Raw genomic sequence first — 27,857 nt, 5'->3', positions numbered from 1 at the left:
CAACAGTCGCGCGGCGGAGGATGCGCACAATACAGCTCACATACAAAAGAACACGGCGGACTCCGAGTGTCTTCTGTTCCTTTAGTCTGTCCTAGAAAGACCTCATTCATCCAGTCTTTCGCTTGATGCCGCTCAGATGTGGTTTTTCTGTCCCATTATTCCGGATCAAACCTCCGGCGGAGTCGCGCATCACAGGTGAGTGTCTCCAGATTCCGTCTGTCTGCGTCCATCACGAGGTAAAACACACACTGACGTTAAATCAAACGAATGTAAATGCGCGCAGTCTCTTCGGGAATAAGACTGAATAAATAAACGCATCACGGCTTCACGCGTGCTCTTTTCCCGGAGATCCGCGCAGACGCATATTCCGCTGCTTTTCATCTCATTGCTATTATGTCAGACCTGGAGGAAAATCTGGCAGAGCTGATGTGATGCTCTGGTGAGATTGTGATAAACAGATCTAATGAATCCAGGAGGAGAGAATACTGGAGCCCATATGGAGAAGCAGCGGATCATTGGTTGGTAAATGAGGACGAATGGAGATGTATGTGCTCTTGTATAGAAATGGACCTCAGACAGCTGCTTGTGTTGAACGGAGATTCAATCGAGCAGATATCAGCAGTCACACATGCGGTTCTTTCACACGAGCTTCGGGTCGGAACATGCGCGGTGGTGTTGGGTTTATTATAGGGGGAGACACACGGGATCTTTAGCTCATGAATAATGACCTCGATATGATATAGGAGGAAAAATGCGCATAATATGACAGAGATAAAGAAGCCTTTAGACAGAGCTGTGTATCAGCAGATCTCTTCAGGTATTGATCACGGATGCTATTTGACCTGTTTGGTTCTCTCTCATTCATATGTCTGAAACATTTCTCCAGGTTCTGCTGATGGTACAGTATATTCTAAAAACACAGCTTTTTAAATTGTAATCCAGCACATTAAAACATTAAAAGAAATATTTTGTTTTCATATTCTATTTGTATTTCAAATAAATCTGTCCGTGGGTCTTCTGTGGAGCCTGATCGTAGAGCAGGTTGTACATAAATATACTTGGGAAATATAGACTTTTGTTTTTAAATAAGAACTATGAAAACAGAATGTGTTTCAGGTCTTTTCCAGATGACGGGACAGTGCACAGAAAAGATCAATTGTATACGTGACTCTTTCTTCAGTGGAACACTAAAGAAGATATTTTGAGAAATGTCTCTGTGGTTTTCTTCTCAAACAATGAAGTCAATGGGGTTCTATGGGGCTGTTTTTTTACCACCATTCTTCAAATTTTTTTCCTTTGTGTAAATCATACAGGAATGAGAAAAATGAGCAAATGATCAAGACATTTTTATGTGTTGTTGAATTATCCCTTTAAAGATCATGTGCAGTGACTTACTACATGTTATTTGTTGTTGTCGGTGGGATTTTCTTAATGATAATCAATTTGTTTGTCCATTAGACAATGTTACAGATCAATGGGAACTTTTCAGACTTTCAATGATGTTAATGAGATTCAGTAAATGTCAAATGAAAGGCCACCGTGACAGTACAATGACTCTCATGTTTTAAACACATGATCTTCATTACTCACAGCAGTCTGAACTCTTGATTCAGTTTAGTTGTTTCTGTATTTTCTGAAGGATCTGACTGTGTGCTGTCTGTTTCATTACAGTAATTGAACAGATTCCGGGATGAGAATCTTCATCTGTGTCTAGAGCTGATAAACCAGACATCAGGACCACACAAGAGTCCGGCAGAACCCTGTTATCTTCCTAACACCATATCACAATATCTTTCTGGATTGTTCCTCAGAAGGGGATGTTGGTCGTCGTGGAGACCATGATTACATCCAGAGCTGGAATATTACTGACTAACCTCGCTCGTTCAAGCAAACTCGATTGCAGTGACAGATCGCTCGTGTGAGTCAAACAGACTCTTGTTCTTGATACGCGGTGACCTCTATAGCACGGCGTGACGTTTAGATGCTTTAGTACCCGACGCAAGAGAACGCTTTTGGCCCTGCGGACGGCGGAGCTCAAATGAATTGAGAATCTTTAATCAAGACAGGTTTGGAATATTATTCTTTTGACGTTGGGACAGAATTCATCCTGAAGGACCGTTCGATGGCTCGGCCCGGCTCTGGTGTTCTGGTGTCGATGGGAGGGGGGGCGGGATATTCTCCCAGCATGGCCAGGGTGGTGGTCTGGGAATGGTTGAACGAACACGGCCACTGGAGGCCGTACGGCGCCGCAGTTTGTCATCACATCGAGAACGTCCTGAAGGGCGACGCACGCGGAACCGTCATACTGGGACAGGTGGACGAGCAGCTCGCGCCGTACGTCATAGACCTGCAGTCCATGCATCAGTTCAGACAGGACACAGGTGAGACACAAAGTTCCTTAAAAATGCAAGTTGAGTTTATGACATCAAAACACATTTGTGATATGTATCCTCTCTTGAGTTGAGCTAATAATTCACATGTCCTCATTCTCGTAATAGATTTTGCTGTGGTGGAAATCACTTTGAGGGACTCTTTTAGATTGCTGAACATTTTTCAATATACTGCAAATACACTGAAACTAAATTGAAGGCCTTAATTCTGTTTAAAAGCCCAATCAAATTGGCTTTACAAGTCATTTCAACTTACTTTTAAATGCTTTTACATGATTTTAATTCCATTTATTCCTTTAGTTAAGTTACAGCAACACATCGCTGAACAAAATGTTAAAGAGTGAGATGAAGTAATTATAATTCTGAAGACAATTTGAACTTAAAATGTGCATTTAGTAATCAAATTATTTACATGAACGGAATGTTTATAAATGACATTTGCATTGCATTTGGAGGTTATTTTGTGTGTAAAAGATAGAAATCCTCTGAGTATTCTACTGGAATCCTGTCGTCCTTTGTGCCTGATGTATTAATGTTGCACACACACAAACCAAACGGGCCAATTGAAAAGTGTTTTGCCAACATATCTGGATAAAAACATGCATACACAAACTTTAAAGATGAACTCTTTGTAAAGTTGACGCATGATGTCCCTTGACAACTGTGTGTTCCGTGTTTCTTGTGTGTGGTTGTTTTCCTCCATGTAATTTAGTTTGTGGTGTGTTGACGTGTAGTACGTGTGCATTACGGTGATGAATCTGCTGGTCTAGCAGGCGGTTGTTAAGGTCATATTGACATGGTTCAGCGCTGCACTCATTACTATAAATGGAAAGAGAAAATTACAGCAGCAGAATTCCTCGTTCCCGTGTGCTTGTTTAATGTGGGATACATGTTTCATACAGAATGCATGTGTTGACCGTGTATGATGCTAGAGCGTTACTACGTGGTTGCCATGGTATTCGAAGTGCATTTTTAACGTCTCTTATAAATTATTATCACAAGTTAATATCGTGATGTTTGATGTAGTGAACACCAGAGAAAGACTGAACGCTCTTCAAAATAAAGGTGTTTAAATGGCTCTTCACATAGAAGAACCATTTTTGGTTCCACAAGGAACCATTCTGTCAAAGGTTCTTTATGAGAGGTTCTTCAGATGTTAAATGTTCTTTATGGAACCAAAAGGTTCTTCAATGGCATCGAGGAACCGTTTGAAGCACCTTTTTTTAAGAGTGTAGAGAGAAACACAAGAGTGTGTTTAATGTGAGATTGTCAGACTGAATTGATCTGTGTTTGTCCCGAGAGAGACACTGTGGTTCGATTGTACCGCGGTAAAGCGTCTTCTCTTACATGTTTGCACACGGTCGGACAGATTTGAGAAGTGATGCGATAGATGATCCGGCACTCAAGAGCCTTAAATCCATATGAAATCTTATTATCCGTTTTAAATACGCATTCAAACATCTCTGGAGCTTTCAGTGGCTGGGAACCTTTATATTGTAAAATGAGAAACTGTTTAAAGATGAACAACTAAACATTGAACATCAGTCACTCTCACTCTGTGTCCTAGAAATAAAAATAACCCACTTGGGACAACTGCGAATCCTGTCAAAGAGGACTTTTATTTTGTCGTTCATTGTTTATCGGCTAGTTCACATTGCCAACAAACAGCCGGTTCCAGCAGTTGGCACAGCAGGTTTTGTTGAATCTGTGGATTTGTTGGGAAAGCGTGAAAATGACACTTATGCTTTCCATGATTTCACCAGCCAGAATGTTAGAAACGCTGCAGTTTGTTCCCAGAGAAAACTGTTACTGCTCACATGTTTCACAACGCCATGGTCATGGGTTCAATCCCAGGGATTGCACATACTCGGATATATCAAATGTATAGTATAATGCAGTATAAGTCGCTTTGGATAAAAGTGTTTAGTCTCTGTTTCTCCTCACATGAACAGGAGAAATCAAGAGAATCAAATGAGAATGTAATTGTGTGAACATAACGCTTCACACAATTAACTGAGCATAATCGTTGATATTAATGTTTTTAAACCACGCACAAAACTCCCAATAAAGTGGTAAAATCACAGCAAAGCTTAATTTTTTCAAACTGCCACTTTACAGGAAATACAAAACATTTTTTCACTGCATTTCTCCTCTTTAAACACTTTTTTTACCGAAACCAACAGACAAGCGTGAAGGGTAACCAATGATTTATAAACAAACGATCAAGAAATCAAAAATGGAGCAGCAAGGTCACAAAATGTAAATGTTTGTGTTCAGTGTTTAGACGATTGATTGTGTGCTTTGAAATACGGTGTTGAAGAAGTTCAATGGCAGCAGATTATAACATATTCAGTGTGTAAAGTAAAGACCTTATAAACATGCTGAAGTGACAGTAAAAACAAAAGCTCTGAACCAACAAAATAATCGTGATTATCTTTTTACCCATCATCCTTTAGCCCTACACTGTAAAACTTTACTGTAGTTTAGCAGCAGGTGTCGGTGACTTACTATAGATTTAATATACAATTTAGTTTTAAACATAAAGTTGACCTATTTCTTATATTTTCTTTCATCAAACATGACTAAGTATCTTATGTAAATGTATCGTTAGTTAAGAAGTTTCAAATACTTTTACTTAAAAACAAGACAAATATGCTCAGGAAGAATGTCATTTTTTGCAGTGTTGCTTTGCTTATGCCAGTCTCTTCTTGCTCATTTTTCTTGCTCGAGTTTTAATTTTGGTTAAAGTAGTTCAACTCAAATTGTGAACAGTACTAACAGGAAAGTAATTAAGTCTACAGTATGTTACCGGCAAACCTGCTGCCAAACTACAGCAAAGTTTTACAGTTTAGTTAATATTGAGATCTTCAGTAATATTGACTTTTGATTGCAGTCTTCTGAGAATCTATTTTATATAAATATCAGGACTGTCAAACGATTAATCGTGAATAATCACATCTAGAATAAAAGTTTGTGCTTACATATATGCATGTACTGTTCATATTCATTTTATATCATAAAAACATATACATTCATGTATAAACATTAAGGAAAAATGTACATGAACTTAATGATACAAAAATGTGAATACATTTTTATATTTGTCCTAAAATCATGTTTTTTATTATGTTACCATGTTTTATTGTATTAGTTAGCTGTATTTTTTTAGTTACTATGCCGTAAATCAAAATTGATTGATATTAATTGGAATGCACAATACAAAAACTATTATTCAGGATGCGATTAATCACAATGAATCATTTGACAGCCCTAATAAATAAATACATAAACAGATAACAATGTTCTTGACTCATGGTGTAAATCAGCTCATTATCATCCGTAAACTGTGAACGCGGCTTCAAATGAATATCTTAATGAGCAGTATCAAGATCAATTCTTTATTGTGTGACGCACTTGTTTGTGTCATGTGTCATTCATTCATGTTACAGTAGTTCACGATGTTAGAGGTCAGAGGTTTGATTCTCTCTCACACACACGCTCATGACTTTAGATGAAAGTGTCTGACAGATTCATGTACAGATGTTGATTCAGACAGAAGCAGAATGTGTTTCTTAAGCGTGTGGATTAGAACACACGGCTCATGGGGTTGATGTAGTCATCTCTAAACATGTGGGAGACAGCTGCTGTCATGTGTCCAGTCATTTGTACAATCTTACATGGATGCATGTGTGCTGTGTTGTTGACTTTGGCTGTTGTTGGTTGTTGTTTTAGTTCTGGGTCACCTTAGAGACAGCTAGATTTTTCACATCTCTGTTCAACCGTGAGAAAGTTGTCAGAGTTGGTCTCTCTCTCTGTGTGTGTGTGTGTGTGTGTTTCAAAGGCTCTTTACATGTGGTGTGTGGTCACAGATGTGTGTGCGTTCTTGAATGCAGGCTTACTGTATGCTTGCGTGTGTATTTCTTTTTGTGGGAAGTTTACGTGCCTCGAGTCTCATACCTGTAGATGTTTTACTGAACATGAGACTGATTTGATTCTATGTTTAACATCAGCAGTTTCCCAACACACACACACATGCACACACACACACACACACACACACCTGCACACACACGCACGCATGCACTCACACACAGACACGCACACACATATTGATATTGAGATCTTCAATAATATTGACTTTTGAAACTCTCGTTACAGACACAATTGTGAGATCTCTCACTCTTTCTCAGGAGATATATCTGAGACACACATGAGACTTAAGCAGAAGTTTCCATTTCTCTCTCTCTAGGAGAAATAATTGAGATATTAGAGAGTTCTTATCTTTGATCGTTCTTTATTATTTCACATTTTAAGTAATGGATCATATACAACTAGCCATGCATTAAAGGGTATCAATGCATGACGGGGCCAAGAACCACCTGATGTGAAGCGGATTAAAATCCTTTAATGCACGGCTAGCCGTGGTTTATCCCACTTATACCATGGTCACTTGCCAAGTTTCAGCTGTTATTGATATATGATTGTTATTCTCAGCTAATGTCAAAGACCCGTTTTTAATGCACACCTTCGAGCAAATCAGAATCCAGTATTCAAACTGACCATGGTATAACTCAAAATTTAAATCATCAATTAAACACAAGTTTCGTATTTGTTTGTATATATTAACAGTATGGTGTGTCTGTTGTATTATTATGAAACGGCCATGAGGCCGCTGAAGTGTACGGTCACAGTTTTCTCTTCTCATTAGGAAAGACGGCCAAAGGTGCTCTTAAAGTCTCCTCTGCGGTGTGAAACATACAAACCACGGCGTGTCAGATTGTTTGATTATAGACTCCGCCCACTGATGCTGTATGAGAAAAGTGGAGGCGTTCATCTTTGTTATCACAGGGGTTTTCCACAGAATGTGTTTGCGTGTGTTGGTTTTATGTTGCAGGAAATGCAGTGGTCTTATCTGAAACGCAGTCATGATGATGCTTTGCTGGGTAAAACATTTATTTCTCGTGATCTCTCTGAGTTAATAAGATCATCTGTGTGTGAGCGTGTGTGTGGGTAGGGTACACCCTACGGTATGGAGACAAAATGTCCCCATAAAGATGGCAATATCCAAAATCCTTGTGGGGACATTGAGGTATCAAGCATTTTTTCATCTAAAAGAGCAGAAACTTTGTTCGGTTTAGGGGGTGTGTTAGGGAATATGATATAAGTTTGTACAGTATAAAAACCATTGTCTCAATGGAATGTCCCCATAAAACATGGATACCCAACATCTGTGTGTGTGTGTGTGTTTGTGTGTAATGAGGTGTGGATAATTCACAGTGACGCTCACACACTGGGCTGTCGCCGGGGCAGCGGACACTTTGTGCACCAACGTCCTTTGGCACAGGACTGTCACGATGACTCTACACGTGTGTGTGTGTGTGTGAGAGTGTGTGTATGTTTGTGTGTGTGTGTTTGGTCTTATGCTCTGCAACTTTGAGTTTAATGCTGTTCTGCTCCGCAGCTAAACTGCACATTCTGCATCAGCTCTGCTAACCAACAGCCACAAGCACGCACAGACACAGTCAGGGGATTTGCTGATATTTGCCTGCTTAGTGTGACATCTGACTGGCATCTTTGAGAGAGATTTAGAGTTTAGCACTTTATAGCTTCAAAACATTTCACTCATCACAGGGTCGATGAGAGAGAGAGGGAGAGAGAGAGATGTATTTCCTTTTGTAAATATTTGTTTAAAGAAGCAGTATGTGATTCGATGATCTATTGACAGAAATGCAATATAATATACAAAACAATTTCTTCAGAGGTGTATATAGACCTTACGTAATGACCCGTTATGTTTGTATTACTTCAGGATGTACTCTCACAACTCAATCTGAACTGTGCCCGAGAACGTTTGACCCGCAAAGTCCGGTTCATTTGACTAGTGTGATCGCTCAGTATCGCGCCTGGGCACGGTTTGTTTATCGTCCAGTAGCCCTAAAGGGACAAACTACAAAGCTCAGCTTTATCATGGCTTACACCAGTGTTTCCCAAGCCAGTCCTACGTGGCACCCCTGACAGAATGTTTCTGATCTCTCCCAATATCAAACACCTGATTTAACTCATCAGACTGTTCATTAGAGAGACATTTCAAACATTCTGAGGGAAGCTGATGAGTTAAATCAGGTGTTTGATATTGGGAGAGATCAGAAACATTCTTTCAGGGGTGCCACGTAGGACTGGCTTGGGAAAGACTGGCTTAGACCACACAAATAATAAGTGAATAAGTGAAGACACACTGGTTTCAGATAAACAATGACACTCAAAACTCATGATACTCACATACTGATGTGAATCAAAGCAACATCCTCTTTTAGACCATCTTTCTCTCCAATGTCTCTCTGCTAGAAAGTATCTTCAAAGAGATTAAAGCGCATCTCTGCTGCATTGACTTTATAATATTAGAGCAGGAAGGACATTAAGTCACAGAGTGTGTGTCCTCGTATGTGTGTATGTGTGTGTTGTTATGTACTTACCCTTGTGATGTTCTGTATGTCACTATGAGTCAAGCTAACACCTCCAGACAGATATTGAGCGCCACGCAAAGAAAATGTGTTTTCCTATATATTTATTTTCAATATATTAAATCATTTAATATACATTTGAAACTATACAGAGTAATATATTATTAACATGTTACATCATTACAGAATATAAAAAAATACATAAAGAATTGCTGCTTTTCATATATTGATAAACATATCCTAAAGTCTTTTATATTTCATTATATTCAGTATATGACATGTCCGCTATATTTTAATGAATATTATTCCACTGTACACATTTAGCATTCTCACTAAAAGCACAGATTGACTTCTATCTGATATCTCTCTTCAGTGTGAAATAGTTTATAACGTAATAAAGAATAATACTGTAAGATTGTTCACATGAAGTTGAAGCCGATGAGAGTCGAGGTGTGAATGCGGGCAGTAATAAAGTTAGCGTTGTCTCTGGGTGATGGATTTGGATTTTGGTAATTCAAGGTCAGTTGTTTTGTTTCTTCTGATGTTGCTTTGAGGCTGGCCTGTGACTTTCTTTCTGTGTGTGTGTTTGCGTGTGTGTGGGTTTGTGTGTTTGCTTATTTCTGTGTGACTAAAATGTACAGCATGTTAGTGGATTGATCTCGAAATATCAATACTTTTAATGCTGATGTTGTATTAAGAGTATTACACAGAAATGTAGATTGTTTAAGATGCTTCACACACACACACTTCTCTTGGAATATGCGGCCGACTGTTAAATGAAGGGTGTGTGTGTGTGTTGTGTAATTGTTGTTTTAATGGTTTGTGTAACTGAACAGTGCCGATCTCTTTCACTCTCCATTCATCTTCCTCCCATCATCGGCCCGGAGGTCACGCTTTTCATCAGTCATGTCAGAAAACATCCGTCTGTCTTTTTCACTGCAACCATCAGTTCCTTTCTTTCCGTCTTTACTGTAAAACCTTGAGCAGATGATCTGTTTTTTTATTCGCAAAATAATAATTTTTTTATGTGCATTGTGGGCTTAATGAACTACACAACGTTTTCTGATGCAACCACCACGTAAGCTCAAATTCTCTATTGTCTGGTGAGAATCACCTTTAAATTTTTATCATCTGTGTTTCCTTCTGAAAACGAATCATTATTTGAACCGTAAAATAAGCATTAAACGTTATTTTACCATCTCTCTCTCGCTCCCTGTAGGCACAATGCGTCCCGTCCAGCGCAATTTCTACGACCCGTCCTCGGCTCCGGGCAAGGGCATCGTGTGGGAATGGGAAAACGATTGTGGATCTTGGACGGCTTATGACATGGAGTTGTGCGTCAGCGTTCAGAACGCGTATGAGAAGCAGCACCCGTGGCTGGACCTCAGCTCTCTCGGCTTCAGTTATGTGGTGGACTTTGACGGGATGTCCCAGACCAACCGCCAGAGTCAAAGAAAGCGCCGTATCCGCCGACGGATGGACCTAGCCTACCCGCTCATCGCCGGATCTATCCCTAAATCGCAATCCTGGCCGGTGGGCACCAACTCGGGCACGCCGTGCACGTGCCAGCAGTGCCTCCTGGTCCACAGCACACGGGTGGCGTCCAATGCCATCCTGGCCCTGCAGCAGAGGAGGAAGTTGTACGGGACGGAGGGTGGAGCCAAACAGACGGGAGCTGTCGTGAGACAGAGCAACACCTTCGCCGGCACTTCCCTCTGGTCTGCCTCGACAACCGTTGCCGGGGGTCATCATAACAACATGTCCATAGGGGGCGGAGGGGGTGGGAAGGTGGAGATGAGCGGGGTCAATTTCCATGCACCACAGCGCTGGTGACCCTCCCGACCAAACACTCGCTTACTATTAATGGACAGAATAACCTGAACCGCCCGGGGACGCAGCGAATCACGGTGACGGCAAACCGCGGAACCATCCCACCTGGGTAAGAGACAAACACATATACACTAGTGTAAATATATTGTGTATGAGCATTTTAACTAAAAATTATAGATTTCATGAAATCAAAAGAAAGCTGTTCTTTATTGTGTATGTGTACTGTTGTGTAGTGTTTACTATAGTAAACCAGAGCATTAGTGAAGTGTGCTGATACTACACTGTCAATGTATATTGAGTTTATTTTTGTATTATCTAGTATAGTGAATTGGAATAAACACAGTATACATTCATATTTACCATAGTAAAGTGCACTATTAGCAAAGTACTATTACAATATTAATGTGTACTTTAGTTGAATTTTAGTATTCTGTCGTATTATCTATAATATAGTGAATTGAAACCTGAAGTAATTACAGTATACATTAAGATTTATAATAGTAAAGTGTAGTATTAGGGAAGTATTATTACACTATTAATGTGTTCTTTAGTATTCTGTAGTAATACTGTATGTACACTTTAGTGATCTGTGGATAAGCTATAGTAAACGCTGTCATATACTTTATTATTTACTAAAGTAAGGTTAAAAAAGCAGGATAGAATCTTACTATAATTTTACTACTGTGGTAGACTTAAGTATTCATGAGATGTTTACTCTACGATTTAATGTATTAATCCAGTGCAGTGTCACTAAACTCCTCCCCTCACAGTGAATTGTGGGTAGTATCGTCCGTATACTGCCTTTTATATAGAACTTTTTACAATTTTGGGTTGTTGCAAAACAGCTTTACAAAAACATCTGTTGTAGTTGTGTCCTTTGGTCAGAGCCGTTGAACACAGAAACATTTATGAGTACTTTTTACTTGATTTGTTTATTTTTGGTGTTGGTATAACATTGTCTTTTAGTTTATAAGATGAATCGTCTTGAGCTGTTTAATAATCTATAATGTCCTTACACACGTACACATGCGCACACACATAAAGAGACACACAATCAGTGCTGCTGTCGTAAATCTATAAATCAGGTGTTTTCCGCTGTATGTGAGAATCATTCTGTGGCCCTGTGTGCGTGCGCGTGTGTGTGCGTGTGTGTGTGTGTGTGTGTGTGTGCGCGTGTTTTTTCATTTGCCTTCGATACACAGGGGAACATGAATAATAGATCAAAGCACACAGATGCCTCAACACAAGCACACACACACAAACACACACACACAGAGTAAAGCACTTGAGGAAGGGGTGTAAATTGTAGAAAATGTGAAAAAATGTCACTGATACCACACAAACACACACGTGCACACCCACACACGCCCACAAACGCACACACGTACACACACACTCACACAGAGTAAAGCACTTGAGGAAGGGGTGTAAATTGTAGTAAATGTGAAAAAATGTCACTGATACCACACAAACACACACGTGCACACCCACACACGCCCACAAACGCACACACGTACACACACACTCACACAGAGTAAAGCACTTGAGGAAGGGGTGTAAATTGTAGTAAATGTGAAAAAATGTCACTGATACCACACACACACCCACACTGAGGGACACACACACAGTCAAGGAAGTCTCAGCAGCTCGATGTGAACGTGTTTAAAGAGAGAGAGAGAGCGAGATCGAGAGAGAGAGAGAGAGTGAGGGAGAGGGAGAGGGAGAGGGAGAGGGAGAGGGAGAGGGAGAGGGAGAGGGAGAGAGAGAGAGAGAGAGAGAGAGAGAGAGAGAGAGAGAGTGAGTGAGAGAGAGAGAGAGAGAGAGAGCGAGAGCGAGAGAGAGAGAGAGAGTGAGGGAGAGGGAGAGGGAGAGGGAGAGGGAGAGGGAGAGGGAGAGGGAGAGGGAGAGGGAGAGGGAGAGGGAGAGAGAGAGAGAGAGAGAGAGAGAGAGAGAGAGAGAGAGAGAGTGAGAGAGAGAGAGAGAGCGAGAGCGAGAGCGAGAGCGAGAGCGAGAGCGAGAGAGAGAGAGAGAGAGAGAGAGAGAGCGAGAGCGAGAGCGAGAGCGAGAGAGAGCGAGAGCGAGAGCGAGAGTGAGAGAGAGAGAGAGAGAGAGACCGATAAGTTCACTTTGTTCCCAGGCGAGCGGTTCTACACACAGGATGAATGTGGTCAACACAACATAAACACACATGTGTAGATGCAGAACTGTAAACAGGTTTTCTCTCAGCTGTGAAACGCTTCTGTTCTCTTCTGCTTGTTAAACTTTCTCTCTCCACTGTGTGGTTCTGTCGGATCAGAATCAGAGAATCTTTAATCTTTCGCAAAACTCACACATTTCTAATCTTGCCTTCTTCTTTTACTTGTTAGCGCTTTTTATCATTCAAGTTTTTTATTGCTTTTTTGGAAATACAATAAAAGAAAAATAAATGACAGCATCCCCCTGCTAGTACGAGCTAACAACACCAAGGTCATAGGTTCAATCACAGGGATTGCGGATACTTGGAAACACATGTAAAGTATCATGAAATGTAAGTCGCTTTGGATAAAAGCGTCTCGCCAGATGCATAAATGTTGAATGTAAATGAACAGATTTCTATAGACACGGTTGGAGCAATAAAGGAAATATCAGACATATGAAAGTAATCTAGTCATTCTGAAGTATTACTATTATGTCTAAAACTCTGCCCATGGAGTCGACCCGTCCTCTTTGATACCATTTACTCTATTGAGCATAGATTCATAAGAAGCTATTTCAATCATTGGATTCGTCCATTGTTTCATTTCTGGGGTTTCACTGTCTTCCAATGTCTCAGAATAATCCTGCCGGCTGTTATAAGACTGTAACACAGTTCAAAGTAGCGAAGAAGGAGGCTTGAACCGACAAACGTTAAACAGCTTTTTCATCAAATAAATGAACAATAAAATGAAAGTAAAATGCCGGCAGCGACCTCACGGTCGACTGCAGGCCACACAAACATAATAAAAGCAAACCTAATGTCCAGGCCTGGTCCTGCTCCTCCTTTGATGCTTCCGATCTCCTCCGTGAGAGATGAGGGACCGCTGCAACACGCAGCTGACACTCATTATCACTCGCATCACCGGCCCTGCACTGTTCCATCTCGGCTCTCGTCCTGCCTTGCTCGTCACAAACCATTAAAACAGAAAAGACTCATTTAGAAACATATGGTCATTGGAACTTGTCACCCAGTAAAAAAATCCCAATTCATTACTTCTAAAGTAGTTCACCACTTGATAAAGGTGTGAAGATTTATAACGATTTTTTTAAACATCTTAGCATAGGATTGTCCTCCATGGGGCCATCTCCAGACAATATACCATCACGTATCTGTAAGACTCTTCGTTAAATTTTCATAAGACAATTTTACTTTAAATGTTATTTTTTTACCTATTTGAATTGCCGTCAGATAATTTGAATATTTTGTGTATTAAAACCCAGAGATCTCGAGTATGAATATTAGCCTTTCTTAAACATTAGCAAACATAACGAAACGGACTGCTGAGAGACCTGTCAGTCTTCAACACATGACAACAGGAATAGCAAGACAAAAAAAAGCCTGAAACGTCTTTGTGTGTGTGAGCACCTGTTGTGGTTTTGAGTTCTTTCGTTTCTTTGTAAAGACAGACAATAATTACACTTCAGTTTCATTTACCTGTCGTGTCATTTACCATCACCACAAGAGGGCAGAGTCTGACAGAGATGCCTTTATGAAAGATCACAGAAACAAGACATGAATCAAAGCAAAGTGAGATTCTGAAACTTCTAACATGGTTTATATTAGCTAAGGCAACACTTGTATAATTGGTCAAGTTTTGTGGAACCTTTGTTCAAAGTTTTAATAACCATTTTGGTTCCCTCCATCAAAGGTTCTTAAAAGGATCATTTCATTCAAGGATTATTAGGAACACCATACTAATACTGTGTTTGACCCCCTTTGGCCTTCAGAACTGCCTTAATTCTACGTGGCATTGATTCAACAAGGTGCTGAAAGCATTCTTTAGAAATGTTGGCCCATATTGATAGATAGCATCTTGCAGTTGATGGAGATTTGTGGGATGCACGAAGCTCCCGTTCCACCACATCCCAAAGATGCTCTATTGGGTTGAGATCTGGTGACTGTGGGGGCCATTTTAGTACAGTGAACTCATTGTCATGTTCAAGAAACCAATTTGAAATGATTGGAGCTTTGTGACATGGTGCATTATCCTGCTGGAAGTAGCCATCAGAGGATGGGTACATGGTGGTCATAAAGGGATGGACATGGTCAGAAACAATGCTCAGGTAGGCCGTGGCATTTAAACGATGCCCAATTGGCACTAAGGGGCCTAAAGTGTGCCAAGAAAACATCCCCCACACCATTACACAACCACCATAATTACATTAATGAGAAATTTAACAGGTGTTCATAATAATCCTTTAGGTGACGTGTATCCTTTTAACTAAAAAAGAAACATTTTGTGTTTCAGAAAGGTACATCTGATGTTAAAAGAGCTTGTCTGGTTTCATAAAGAACCTTTAGGGTTATTTTTAAGAATGTAGATATTAAGCTTTTACATTTATGCATTTGGCAGACACTTTTATCCAAAGTGACTTCATTGCATTATCCCCTTTACATTTGTTTTTAAGTATGTGTTAAACCCTGGGATCAAACCAACGACATTGTGTTGTTAGCATCATGCTCAGGAACGGTTTTACAGCTTTTGTTGATCTCATTACATAATTTACATTGTTATCATTAAACATAAATTGTTGCTTTTTATGTTCAGTTTAAATGATTGTTTTTAAAAGATTTTGATGTGAATACTGATAAGTGCCGTTTGAAGTTTTCTTTTAAAGTTAGCCTCCTGCTCCTTTGGTTTAGTGATTTCAGTTTAATGGCAATCAACTAAGTCCTCTTTGCCATTATAATGAAATCACTTTTATTATAAACATCAGAGGCTGATAAAAATATTTATTTTGGAAGGAAAATATACAAACACACACCTACATACACTTTTATATATATATATATATATATAAACATACATACACAAACAGTATATACATACATACACACACACACACACAAATACACACACCTACATACACGTATATACATACACGTACACATACATGCACATGCATACATATACATTCACACACGCACGCACACACACACACATATATACATACATACATTTACATATACATATATATAATCATACAGATACAGTAATTATACATACATATGTATGTGTATATATGTGATCACGAGTGTTTATTTCAGAAACTTTCAGTCTTCACGTCATCTCTGTATCTTCCTGTTTGGCTTCCTGTGAGAGAGAGAAAGCGAGCGTGTGTGAGATCAGAAGAGGAAGTGTCTGAAGTTTCTGTTTGTGTTTAGTGTTTAATGAGAGCAGGAGATATAATGGAGTCTGATGGAGACTTGGATGATGAATGGTATGGCACTTGAGATGTTTGTTAAGTCATGTTTATCTCCTCCTCTTTCTTATCTTTCATTCTTTCAAACTTGTATGCATTAGTGTATGTGGTTATCAGTTTCCTTCATGTAATCTCTGTCATGGTTTTATCATGATTCTGCCACTGTGTGTTTGATCAGACCTTTGTGTTATGTGGTTGTGTACGTAGTGAGTGTTTCTTTAGTAAAGTTTACAGTAACTGGAAATTGTCTTCCGGTGTGGAAGTAAGTCAGGCTTCAACATTTACAAACAAATACTGGATGTTTCCTGCTTCATATATGTATATACTTACTATTAGAAAATACAGTTTGGATGTTTTTTTAAAAGCAGATGTCCAGGTGATTCTCACAAAACCACTGAAACATGGCAGTTAAGATTTGAATTATAAAACATACAAGTGGGTACCGCAAAAAATGATCATTATAAAGATAATTGTGTTCTCCACCTAATTTTGAAATGGAAATGAATTATATATGTATTTTATTGCTTTTTGCTTATTGCCAAATTCTCATAAACATAATGCGAGTGCATGTTGTCAATTAAACAGAATATAATAAAAATATTGTAAAAGAAAGTGGTTGGATATTTTACTAGATTTTCTCAAATAACAAAAATGATTGACAGAATATTAATGTTAATAAAATGAAGAAGAGTGGAAGAAAGATGTGTTCAGGACTGATGTTCTCAACCCTTAACGTTTTTTAAAGACCGTTTAAACACACACAAAGACATTTACATTGAGTTTGATTTAATGTAAAGAAACACATCTACTAGAACCTTTTCAACGGCTAAGATGTTAACAAATTACTTTTATTTTTCTAGTTAAAATGTGATATTCTCTTTTCACGCTGTGTTCACAACTTTTCCCATCTCATGACTAATACATGTTGTTTTCCACATTTAAAAACATTTGACATGTAATATTTGATTAAAATATCATTAATGTCTTATCATCGATGATTAATAAAAGCTTAGACATCAAGGCTTCGCTTGTTTTGCGTAACATGCTATGAGAGTTAGTATAAATGGTTACGGTTATGAGAATTTTTAAGGCCTTTTTTAAAAATTGTGTTAAACTGTCAGTAACAGTTTTGATATCAATGCCTTTAAACATGTCACACCGAGTTGTTATTAAATATAACTCTTGGTTGTGTTATTTTCAGGTGAGGCAGTTATAAGATTTCTCTCAGGGTTAAGATCTCTCTCAATCCTGTCGCTGTTATTCATTTGAGTTCTTTTTAGTTTGAATCAGATGTGTCTGATGTCCTGATGTTGGCTGATCCGGTCAGAACCTTTAGTTTATAGAGCAGAAGTTTTGATGAGTGTAGATGGTTTGGAAATATTATGGTCTAGTTTTGATGTTAATTCAAGCTGTGTGATGAATGGCTGATGTGTTTGTGTTTGATTTCAGGGTTCCTGCTCTTCCAGTGAAGAACCTGACAGGATCAGGAACGCTTCATCCTGCATTAGCAGGTCACACTCAACACTCACATCTCAGTTGAACACATTATCATGTGTGTGTATGTGTTTGAATTCATCTCTCTCTTCCTCTTTGTGTTTCAGGGATGACTGGTATCCTGATGTGTGCCGCTGGGCTCCCTGTGTGTTTGACTCGAGCCCCTAAACCCATCCTGCACCCGCCGCCCGTCAACAAGAGTGATCTGAAACCTGTGCCCGGAATCAACAGCATCAGACGCAAGACCAAGAAAAAACACATACGCAGAGGTGTGTGTGTGCATTTGTGTGCATGCATGTCTGTGTGTGTGCGTCTGTGTGCATGTATATGTGCGTTCGTGCGTGCGAATGTGTGTCTGCGTTTACATGTGTGTGCATGCATGTCTGTGTGTGTGCGTCTGTGTGCATGTATATGTGCGTTCGTGTGTGCGAATGTGTGTCTGCGTTTACATGTGTGTGCATGTATGTGTGTGTGTATGTATGTGTGCTTGTCTGTATGCGTGTTTGTTCATGTGTCTGTGTGCATGCTTGTCTGTATGTGTGTGCGTGTATGTGTGTGTGTACGTACATGTGTGCTTGTCTGTATGCGTGTTTGTTCATGTGTCTGTGTGCATGCTTGTCTGTATGTGTGTGCGTGTATGTGTGTGTGTACGTACATGTGTGCTTGTCTGTATGCGTGTTTGTTCATGCGTCTGTGTGCGTGCTTGTCTGTATGTGTGTGCGTGTGTGTGTGCGTACATGTGTGCGCGTACATGTTTGTGCATGTCTGTGTGTGCGTGGATGTCTGTGTGTGTGCTTGTCTGTATGTGTTTATATATGTCTCTGTTTTTGTGTGTTTGCGCGTTAATGTGTGCATGTCTGTGTCTATGTGTGTGTGCATGTCTGTGTGCGTGCGTGTGTGTGTGTGTCCTTTTTTTGGCTGATCCAATCAGATGTTTGTTCATCATGAATGCAGTAGAGGTCACAGGATTTGTGTCACTATGATTTGTGTGCGTTTAGGTAAAAACCCTGAAGATGTCGTCCGGCGCTACACTGAAAAAATCAAAACGCTCCCAGATGAGGTGAATATATCATATCTGAACACACATTATTCACCAGCATCGTATTTGTTCAGCCATTTTCATTACATGTGTGTTGTGTTGATGTGTGTCAGGACTGCACTATCTGTATGGAGAGACTCAACACAGCGTCCGGATACGACGGCGTTCTGACCTTTAAGAGCCTCAAACCAGAGCTGGTGGGCAAACTGGGCAGATGCGGTCACATGTATCATCTCCTGTGTCTGGTGGCCATGTACAACAATGGAAATAAGGTTTGAACAAAACACACAACAGTCTGAGATTTTAATGGAACATTTCTCCAAAAGCACAAATTATTGATCTCTATGTGATTCGTTCTTGATGTTTCCGTTGAACATGAAAGTGGATATTTTGGGAAATGTCTCACTGGTTTTGTACTCATGGAGTTCAGTGTTGTTTGCTTATCAACATTCTTCAAAATATCTTCTTTTGTGTTCTGAAGAAGAAAGACATACAGGTTTGGAATCAACGATGAACACATCGTAATATTTGTTTGTTGTCATGTCAGGACGGGAGTCTACAGTGTCCCACCTGTAAGGCCATTTACGGAGAGAAGACGGGCACACAGCCGCCTGGGAAGATGGAATATCATGTGATTCCTCACTCTCTACCCGGTCACTCTGAGACCAAGACCATCAGCATCGTGTATGACATCCCTGCAGGAATACAGGTACATGTGTCATGATATCAGATTTACACTACATGAATATACCTGCAAAATCTTTTGAATGAAAAAAAGTCCAATTCATCTTTTATTCGGTTGATTTGGATCAGTCAGTGAATTACACTTTTCATCATTATGAATCTTACTGCAAAACGTCATTTTGTTATATTCCTTTAGCATATCAACCAGATACTGAGGATGAATAATTAACGGCATCATATGATTATTGATATCACACTTATTGTCTATACTGGTCGAGACGCACCTGGTCCAGAGAAACGAGCAGATGTATTTTATTTTTAATAGGTCAACCCTCACACATGTGCTCTCATTGGACGTTGTGTGAAACAGGAAGTGGTTGTGTGGTGATTTCCTGCTCATTCTAGGTCATTAACTTGCGTTGCGCACTACAGCCTCAGTATGCATCGTGCCCACTCATTTTCTTAATAGCGTTATTGCTATCATCAGCATCGACAGGGCAGGACGGGAAGATTTATAGCGGTCAGGTACATATCATGGGTTTCTTTTCATGATCACACAGTTAAAGTGGACGTGCTTATTTAAAGCTGTGTTCAGATTATTAATGACTTTGTGGCTGCAAGTCGCCAGTGGGCGTTCCCACTAGTGGTTACCTGAGTGACGACATCCACTGATCACATCAGCTCTACCAGAGCCATTGAGAGCGAGAGTCCTGCCAACGGAAGTCCAAAACACTGGAGTGTCACGTGATTAATGGAGCCTTCAGATAGTTCCAGGATGTTAGGTTTTCTTTCTAAATGGGTTGAGTCTTAAAATGGGTTTGAAGACTTCAGCTGGTCTGTTTAGTCACAGCTCAATACGTTACTAGTAACATCCGGGAACTACTGAACCTTGAACCATGAACCGCTGTCATGAGGTATCGAGTCCCCCTTCAAATTCGGTCCTCTTTAGGACCCCGATTGATTCTATTGGCTGAAAGGACGTCTGGGTTGGGTACTCTTTTTGCGCCTGATTACAATACTTACAAAGTTATATTACGATACACGTCACAAGTACTAAAATTAGCATTAGACGTCTTTTAATGGTTAGGCTACGTGGTTAGCTAGCGCTTGCGGAATAAAACTAGCTCTTGCCCTTATCCAACATTCACAAAAATGTGAATTTTTATACCAGTCGGGGTCCAAAAGGGGACCGAATTCGAGGGGGAATTCTATACCTCATGACACCGCCATTGCTGTGAAAAAAACTGTTCAATTGGAGTCAACGGAGTTCTCAAAGGCTCTGAGCTCTACCACCTTCCTATTGGCTGTCCACTGATCACGTTAGTCCTACCATCTTCCTATTGGCTGTCGCTTCTGAAAGTCGCTCTTCATTTGCATGAAGTTGAAGATTTCTCAACACATTTTGTCTAGTTTTTTTGCAAGCACAGTCTTCAGCAAGTTAAATAAAGTCTTTAATGAATGCAAAGAGAAGTGAAAATAGGAAGTGCATTAGACCTGCGTAGAGCGAGAGCTCTTAAAGGGGCCGCGCTCTTAAACGTGCTGCTGTGACTCCTGTCACTAATGTTAGTCAAAGAACAAAAGAAAAGAAGAAATCAATGTGATTTTGTAGCTTTAATGAGGATTCTTCGGTATTTCATGTAATAAGCAGTAAACACTGTGAATTCTTATTATAATCAAGAAAAAAAATTAAGACATCATTAGAATGTTGGTTTTCATTCATAAAGTGATGCTATTTTACTGCTAAGTATTTTAAGATTCCAAGTTATTTATTTATTTTAAAGTTTGAATGAATTAATATAACACATAGAAATGTATAGTCTGTTTATTATTTGACCTGTGTTTCTCTCTCTTTAAATGTTTTGCTTATAGTCAAATATGTTTTCTTTACAGCTGCTTTGTAAGAATGAAAATTGTAAAAACAGGGCTATATAAATAAAGTCGACTTGACTTGACTTGATGCTGTTAAAGAAACGTGTTGTTTCTACATAAATTTAAAATGTGAAATTATTAGAATGTAAAAGTATATTAAACATAAATGCTGTGTTTGATTATTTAGTTGAATTTTTATAATCGATTGACAGCACTAAAATAAACACCTTAAACAAAATAAAACTGCAAGAAAAGGGTGCGATTAATCACAATAAAAATGTAATCTATTGACACCCCTAGGAAAGATATATGCAGGGTCTATATACAACAAGCACATTTTATATACAGGGCCAAAAAGAAATGTTTCTTAGCGTCACAGTCTGGTGTCACATAATACATCTTTTATTTAAACGTTTTTTCATTATAAATCTGCTGTAAAAATGTGACTTCATGAGATGAAAGAGAGAGAGATCGTGAGTAACGTTTGATGAGTCTTTATTCACTCAGATGTTTTTACGCTCTTTTGATCTTCGTGTATAATGCTGTGATATCATCAGCGGGGGAGATGTTGATGTTGATGTTTATTGTGTGTCTTTGATGCCGTTTGCCTGCGGTGCTGAATAAAAGGACAGTTATAAATCCCAGCGGACCCTGAGCCGTCGAGTCTGTGGTTGTGTGTTGTGTGAAATCTGACTGTGTTTGTGTGTTTTACACAGACCAATGAACATCCAAATCCTGGGAAGAGATACAGCGCACGAGGATTTCCACGACATTGCTACCTGCCGGACAATGAGCACGGCAGAAGGGTGAGATTCTGTTCTTACGTCACGTGACGACCAGCAGTTTAAGAGTTTGCTTCCAAAATGACATAACTCTGTTTTTAAATGTATAAAATCAATGAATATCATTTAAAATAAAGTTGGTTTGTTTTGATTTAAGCCATAACAAGTGCGCACAAAGAGAGGTGTGTCTTCTTCTCATGACGTATGTAATAAAATGTATATAGCCTGTCTTCATCATGTTTGCCGATTGGTTAGGATACGGTGTTATACCATAACACTATAAAAACATTTAATAAACGGAGTTGACTCAATTTGGAACACAACTCTTCAAATATTTCAAATGATTAAAATTGTGTTTTTTTATCATTACACGGCACTCACCTCAGATTTTTCTGTTTCTTCTCTCAGGTGTTGAAGTTGCTTATCACAGCATGGGATCGTCGCTTGATCTTCACCATCGGGACGTCCAGCACCACGGGAGAGACGGACACGGTGGTGTGGAACGAGATTCACCACAAAACCGAGTTCGGCTCGAACCTCACGGGTCACGGATACCCCGACCCCAACTACCTGGACAACGTGACGAGAGAACTGGCGGCGCAGGGCGTGGGCGAAGACAACCTGAAGGACTGAGAGCTGCTCTGGGTCAACGAAGGTCACGTGACTGCATACACGACTCATTCAGAGGAGGAGTTTCATGACCTCTGACCTGAGAGGAGGAGCATCCTCACTGATCTCCCGTCAGATGATGTGGATGAATGACTCTTGTCTCTTTCCGACTCGCTTTCAGCTTTTTGTCTCTCGCTCTGTGAAAGTTACCCAGAATGCTGTGGGCTGAGTGCGCGGCGCATGGTGGGCGTGGCTAATGTTATGTGCTTATACATAATGCAATTTAATGAGGTTCACACCAAATTGTTGAACTGCAACATTTGTTTGAAAAGTTGACAGGAAGAAGTTTATAATGCATTTAAAAGCTCTTGAAAGAGTGTTTCTGTTTGTTTTATAAACGTCTCAACATCACCAAACACCGGCTGGGTTATCTGTCAGATATTTTGGTTTATAACTATCGATGAGTGTTTTTTGATTAGGTTGATCTTCAGTTTCATTGGTGATTTAAAATGAATATCTGATCGATCGAGTGATGTTTGTGACACAAGGCCAGATTTGTTCTGGGTCGCTCTCTAAAACCAGCTCGTAGGGAGATTGTTTTGCAACCGCTGCATTAAATCTCTGCACTTCAAAACATTCACATCTTTTGAACTTCACACCAATCAGCGCACTGCGGACGGATGAGACGCGAGCGCTCTTCTGTTTTCTCCAGCACATATGAAGTATTTATGACGACGATGAAGTTGATCTTCTTGAAATATGCAAGCATTCGTATTCAGTCTCTTTATTTCTCTTGTTTAGTCTGTGTTGGTCTTTTCGCGCTTCCTCGGCTGTGTTCAGAACTGAGATCTGGCATGCGTACCGAACACGACACACTATATACTGTATACTGTACTGCAACCATCAATCCCAGAGGAGAACGTTATTGCTCACAGGTTTCTCTTTAATAGCTCACACTACAAAAAAGACAATCTTACGAAGCATTTTTGTCTTGTTTTTAGTAAAAAATTCTCAAACTTCTTAAATCAATATACAATAAGGCTACTTGACAAGAAAAGTGACCTAAGAAGCGGTTTATACGATGTCGTTTTCTACTGAAAATGGAAAACTTTTTATGCGTTTTAACCATTTGTTTAGACGGAAATGGCGTTTTTGGGCGAGTGAAAACACAAGCTTATGACTGTATTAAAAAGCACATTTGGCTTATAACTGTGCATGTGTATGTGCCAAGGCACATCCTATTTATTACACAACAACATCGCCATCCGCTGGCCTGGCCTGCATACTACATCGTTTTATCCGTTTTCTTGGATCCGTGTAAATGCGGACTGTTTTGAGAATGCTGTCATGTGTATGTTAAACTTTTCAAAAACGCAAAGGAAAAACTTTTCAGTTTTTCATTGTTTAATAGTGTAAAGATATGAAGTCTCTTTGTAAGTAAGTTTATGGTAAAAACAAGCAAAAAAATCTTCCAATGGGGTGTGAAATTTAAATTTGAATTTAGGTTGACCTTTTTCTCAACTACTTAATTCAAGTTTATTTTTCTCACCCCTTTGGCAGATTTTTTTTGCATGTTTTTACCATAAACTTAATTCTTACATTTTTCTCCTTAAAAAGACACTAAATATCTTGATTTTAGAATGTTTAGATATTTGTACTACAAAACAAGACAAAAACACTTGTTTTGAGTTCTCCGTTCTTCTGAAAACAGAAATCTCAACTTAGTCTCAGATATTTTTTCTTAAAACAGTTCACGAAAAATAAAAAGAGAAACAAATGAGGGTGAAAGAAGAGTCTGGAGGTGGGCATGAATGTAGATTTTGGAGGATAAATCATCTGGATTTGAGTAAATGTGATGAGAAATGTTTAAGTTGATAATGAGATCTTCAATCCTATTGACGTATGGCTGCAGACGAGACAAATCTGAGCTCAAAATTTGTGAGATTTGTGAAACCCTTTATCTCAGTAGACATGTCTGAGACACAGAGACGACTTTTACATTTAATCTTCCGTTTCATCTCATTGGTGAAATTGAAATAATTTGCATTTTAATTCAGTTTATTTTTGCACATCTTTTGTTTAAAATCTCGGATGATGTACTTCATTCGTCACATTGAAAATAGAATAACAGACTGCGTTGCATTGTTTGATGTCTGGTTGTATGCTGCACGTCTCTTGTTGAGTACACAGATATAAGTGAGTGTAGTATGATGTATATAGTGTGCTGTTCTGAACGCAGATAAATCACAGCTCTCAAGGTTAAAGTCTTTTCAGAGACGTGTCGCGCTGCAGTTTTAACAGAGAAACACGCTCATTAAGCCGCCCGTGGAGACGAGAGCAGATCGCAGGTTATCCATCACGACCCGGGAGGCGTGTGTTATTGCCCTCCTTCTGTTCTTGCTTCCGTCCGTGTGCTGATGTCGGTCGTCTCTTTGGGTTTGTGACATCACAGGCTCGCGTCTCGCTGGGTTTGTGAAGGGCAGGTCATCCTTGACTGACGGCTGAAATGTAATTCTTCTTCTCCGTCTGCATTTATCATCAGACACGAGCGTCGCGTTTCAACTGAAAGCCAAAGACTGAATGTGGCTCAATTTCTCTGGGATTTGTTGAGCTTCTCTGTCTGTAAAGAAATCCCTTCACTCGACTCACGTCTGAATGTTTTTCTTGATCCCTGCGAAGCTCATAAAACACACAAAGTTTAGAGCGACGGATGTTTGTGAGTCATGTGAAAGGGTTTTGTCACGGATGTTGTGGAAAGCATCAGATCTTCTGTCTTCCTCGGTCCCGACCGCCGCTGCTGTCTGATGATTTTCTCCTCATGTGTTTTTCTGCCGCGTGCAACTTCAGTCGTCAGTGTCTTGTTATGCTTTAAAAGAAATGTATGAAGACAAATATAAACGAAAAACATATTTAAAAGTGTTCTATATATTCAAAGTGTATGTTTAAATTATTTTTATACTTGCTATGGCACACGTGTTCATTCACATTTATCTACACACACACATACACATGAACACACAAATGCAAACAAACACACTAACATACTAACATACACATTAACACACATATGAGCACACATGGAAACACACACCTACTCAGACATGAACACACAAACACACTCATGAACGCACGCACACAAACGAAAACACACAGAAAAAGACACACACACACACACACACACACACACACAAACATACACACATGAACACACACATGAACACACATCTGACAAAGTTTGTCAGTAATGTCAGGGACTGTTAAAATGTGTTTGGAGCGTCTAACACAAGTAAGCAATGATGGCGGTCGCTACACTGATGTCGTGTTCATGTCGAGGGTGGGACGGGCGTGACTAAAACCCTCCCTCACAAACGGGTCGTGTCCCGTTCTATATCTGCAGGGAATATTTCAATCATAAAACATTAATATGAACCATCTGACGTTAAAAACAAGAACAATGCTCGTGGAAATCTACATTTCACTGTAACTTTGAGACACGGCCGCATCTCACAGAATGTGTTTTCATGACACTCTGACCCTTCACACGAGCAGCTGACATGAACATGATGTTTTGTTTTGTTGAGATTGATATGAATGTTTTATTATATTATATCTGATTGTGTTTGTTTTTCATCTTCAGCAGTCCTGCAGTGTGACATTAATGCTTCAATATTCTGTGCAGTTTTCTGCAGGAATATGAGCTGATAGAAACGTGCATGCTAATATAACACGTGTGGTGTGAAATGTGTTTATTTAGAGTCACACTGCAGGACGCGACTCTTGCGTGTCAACTACACACCCTCCAGAAACTCATCTGAAGATTCTTAAGATGTAACCGGTTTGACTTCAGTCTTACACAAAAATAAAGGTGCTTAAAAGGTTCTTCAATAGACGTATTTTTCCGCCAAAGGCTCTTTAAAGAACCCTCTTTTTCTTACTTTTGTATAATCTGAAGAACCTTTTTTTGCCACAAAGAACCTTTTGTGAAACCGAAAAGGTTCTTCAGATGTTAACGGTTCTTTATGGAACCAGAAGGTTCTTCAATGGCATCAAGGAACCTTTTGAAGCATCGTTTTGTTCAAGAGAATAGGAGCAAAAACTTTGGGGAGGAATATGAAAAACTCTGTATTATAAACTAGGATTGTTGTTAAATCATGAACTGCTGTTGAATGTCCAGAAAGAATGCAACTGAAGTAGAACCAAGATGAAATCTGTGTAAGATTTGGTGTGATTATTGGATTGTTTTTAGTAGACCAGCAGACGCTGGTGTGATGGCCGATGCCGATTTCAAAGGTGATGAATTAGATTCTCTTCATTATGCCGAATGACATCATTCATCATTTGTCCCCACGGATCCACCAAAAATAACCCATTTTGACATGTTTGTGCTCATTATTGCGGGCGACGAGACTTCTTTCAGCTGCATGTTGTCTTTGATCTCTTAAATAATTGGTGAGAGATATGAACAGGCGTGGCTCGGCTGAAGATGAACAGATCTGGTGACATCACACCATATGGAGATCAAAGACCCGCTGGCTTTACTGATCCCGGCCAAGAGAAACAAACCAATCCTCACATTCACGCGTGTGTTATAAAATGCATTTGTGATGGAACTGAAATAGCATTTTTTGGAGCATGAGAATGTGTTCCACGAGAGAACGTGATGAGATACTGCTGAATCGTTTTATATCAGACACACATTTAAAGTGTGTCACCGCCTGAAAGTGCAGATCTCTCCTCTTTATCTGTCTTATAAACTATATTATTATGATTATGTTTCAGGTGATGTGAAGCGTTTGGTTGTAGGGATGCTGGTCTGTCCGTCGGTTGATGTCAAATAAAATGAATTTCATTCTTTCGCTCATTCATGTCACAGAACTCTGACAGGCAATAGAATTAACATTGACACTTGATTATCAAATATCAGACCACTTGTTGTTTGATGAAACAAAACCAAGGGCTTTTAAGAGACATGTCTTAATGAAACTTGTTATGATCTTGTTGCATGTCTGTGTTTCCAGTGAAATAAATCCGCTGAGAGGAGAATTATCAGAGCCATCGGTCTGTCTGTGTCTCTTTTAATCTTCTGATCTCTTCCATCTGTGTAAAATACACACTAATGACATCGTCTATAAAGTAATCCCGTTTCTCATTACTAATTCTTATTACACGGCTCATTTGAATGCTTGATTCTGATTGGCCACATTCCAAGGGTGATTATTTTCAAATAACAACCGCTCAAAACTAATAACACCCTATAACC

The 27,857-nt window shown here is 39.5% G+C and overlaps 1 protein-coding gene across 1 annotated transcript; it reads left to right on the top strand.

The window, feature by feature from the left end:
• Window positions 1-27,648, top strand: dtx1 (deltex 1, E3 ubiquitin ligase). The gene is given in 11 exon segments (XM_056773194.1): window positions 1-195; window positions 1,672-2,381; window positions 10,071-10,672; window positions 10,675-10,790; window positions 17,570-17,631; window positions 17,722-17,883; window positions 18,613-18,674; window positions 18,767-18,925; window positions 19,201-19,362; window positions 21,923-22,012; window positions 22,397-27,648. Coding segments are annotated over 10 exon segments (1,899 nt in total). The 5' UTR covers window positions 1-195; window positions 1,672-2,122; the 3' UTR covers window positions 22,622-27,648.
• Window positions 27,649-27,857: the final 209 nt, after the last annotated feature.

The sequence above is a fragment of the Triplophysa dalaica genome, chromosome 18, assembly GCF_015846415.1.
Source record: "Triplophysa dalaica isolate WHDGS20190420 chromosome 18, ASM1584641v1, whole genome shotgun sequence".
Taxonomy (NCBI): Eukaryota; Metazoa; Chordata; class Actinopteri; order Cypriniformes; family Nemacheilidae; genus Triplophysa; species Triplophysa dalaica.
Note: the sequence above shows the minus strand (reverse complement) of the source record. Positions and strands in the feature narration are given on the sequence as shown.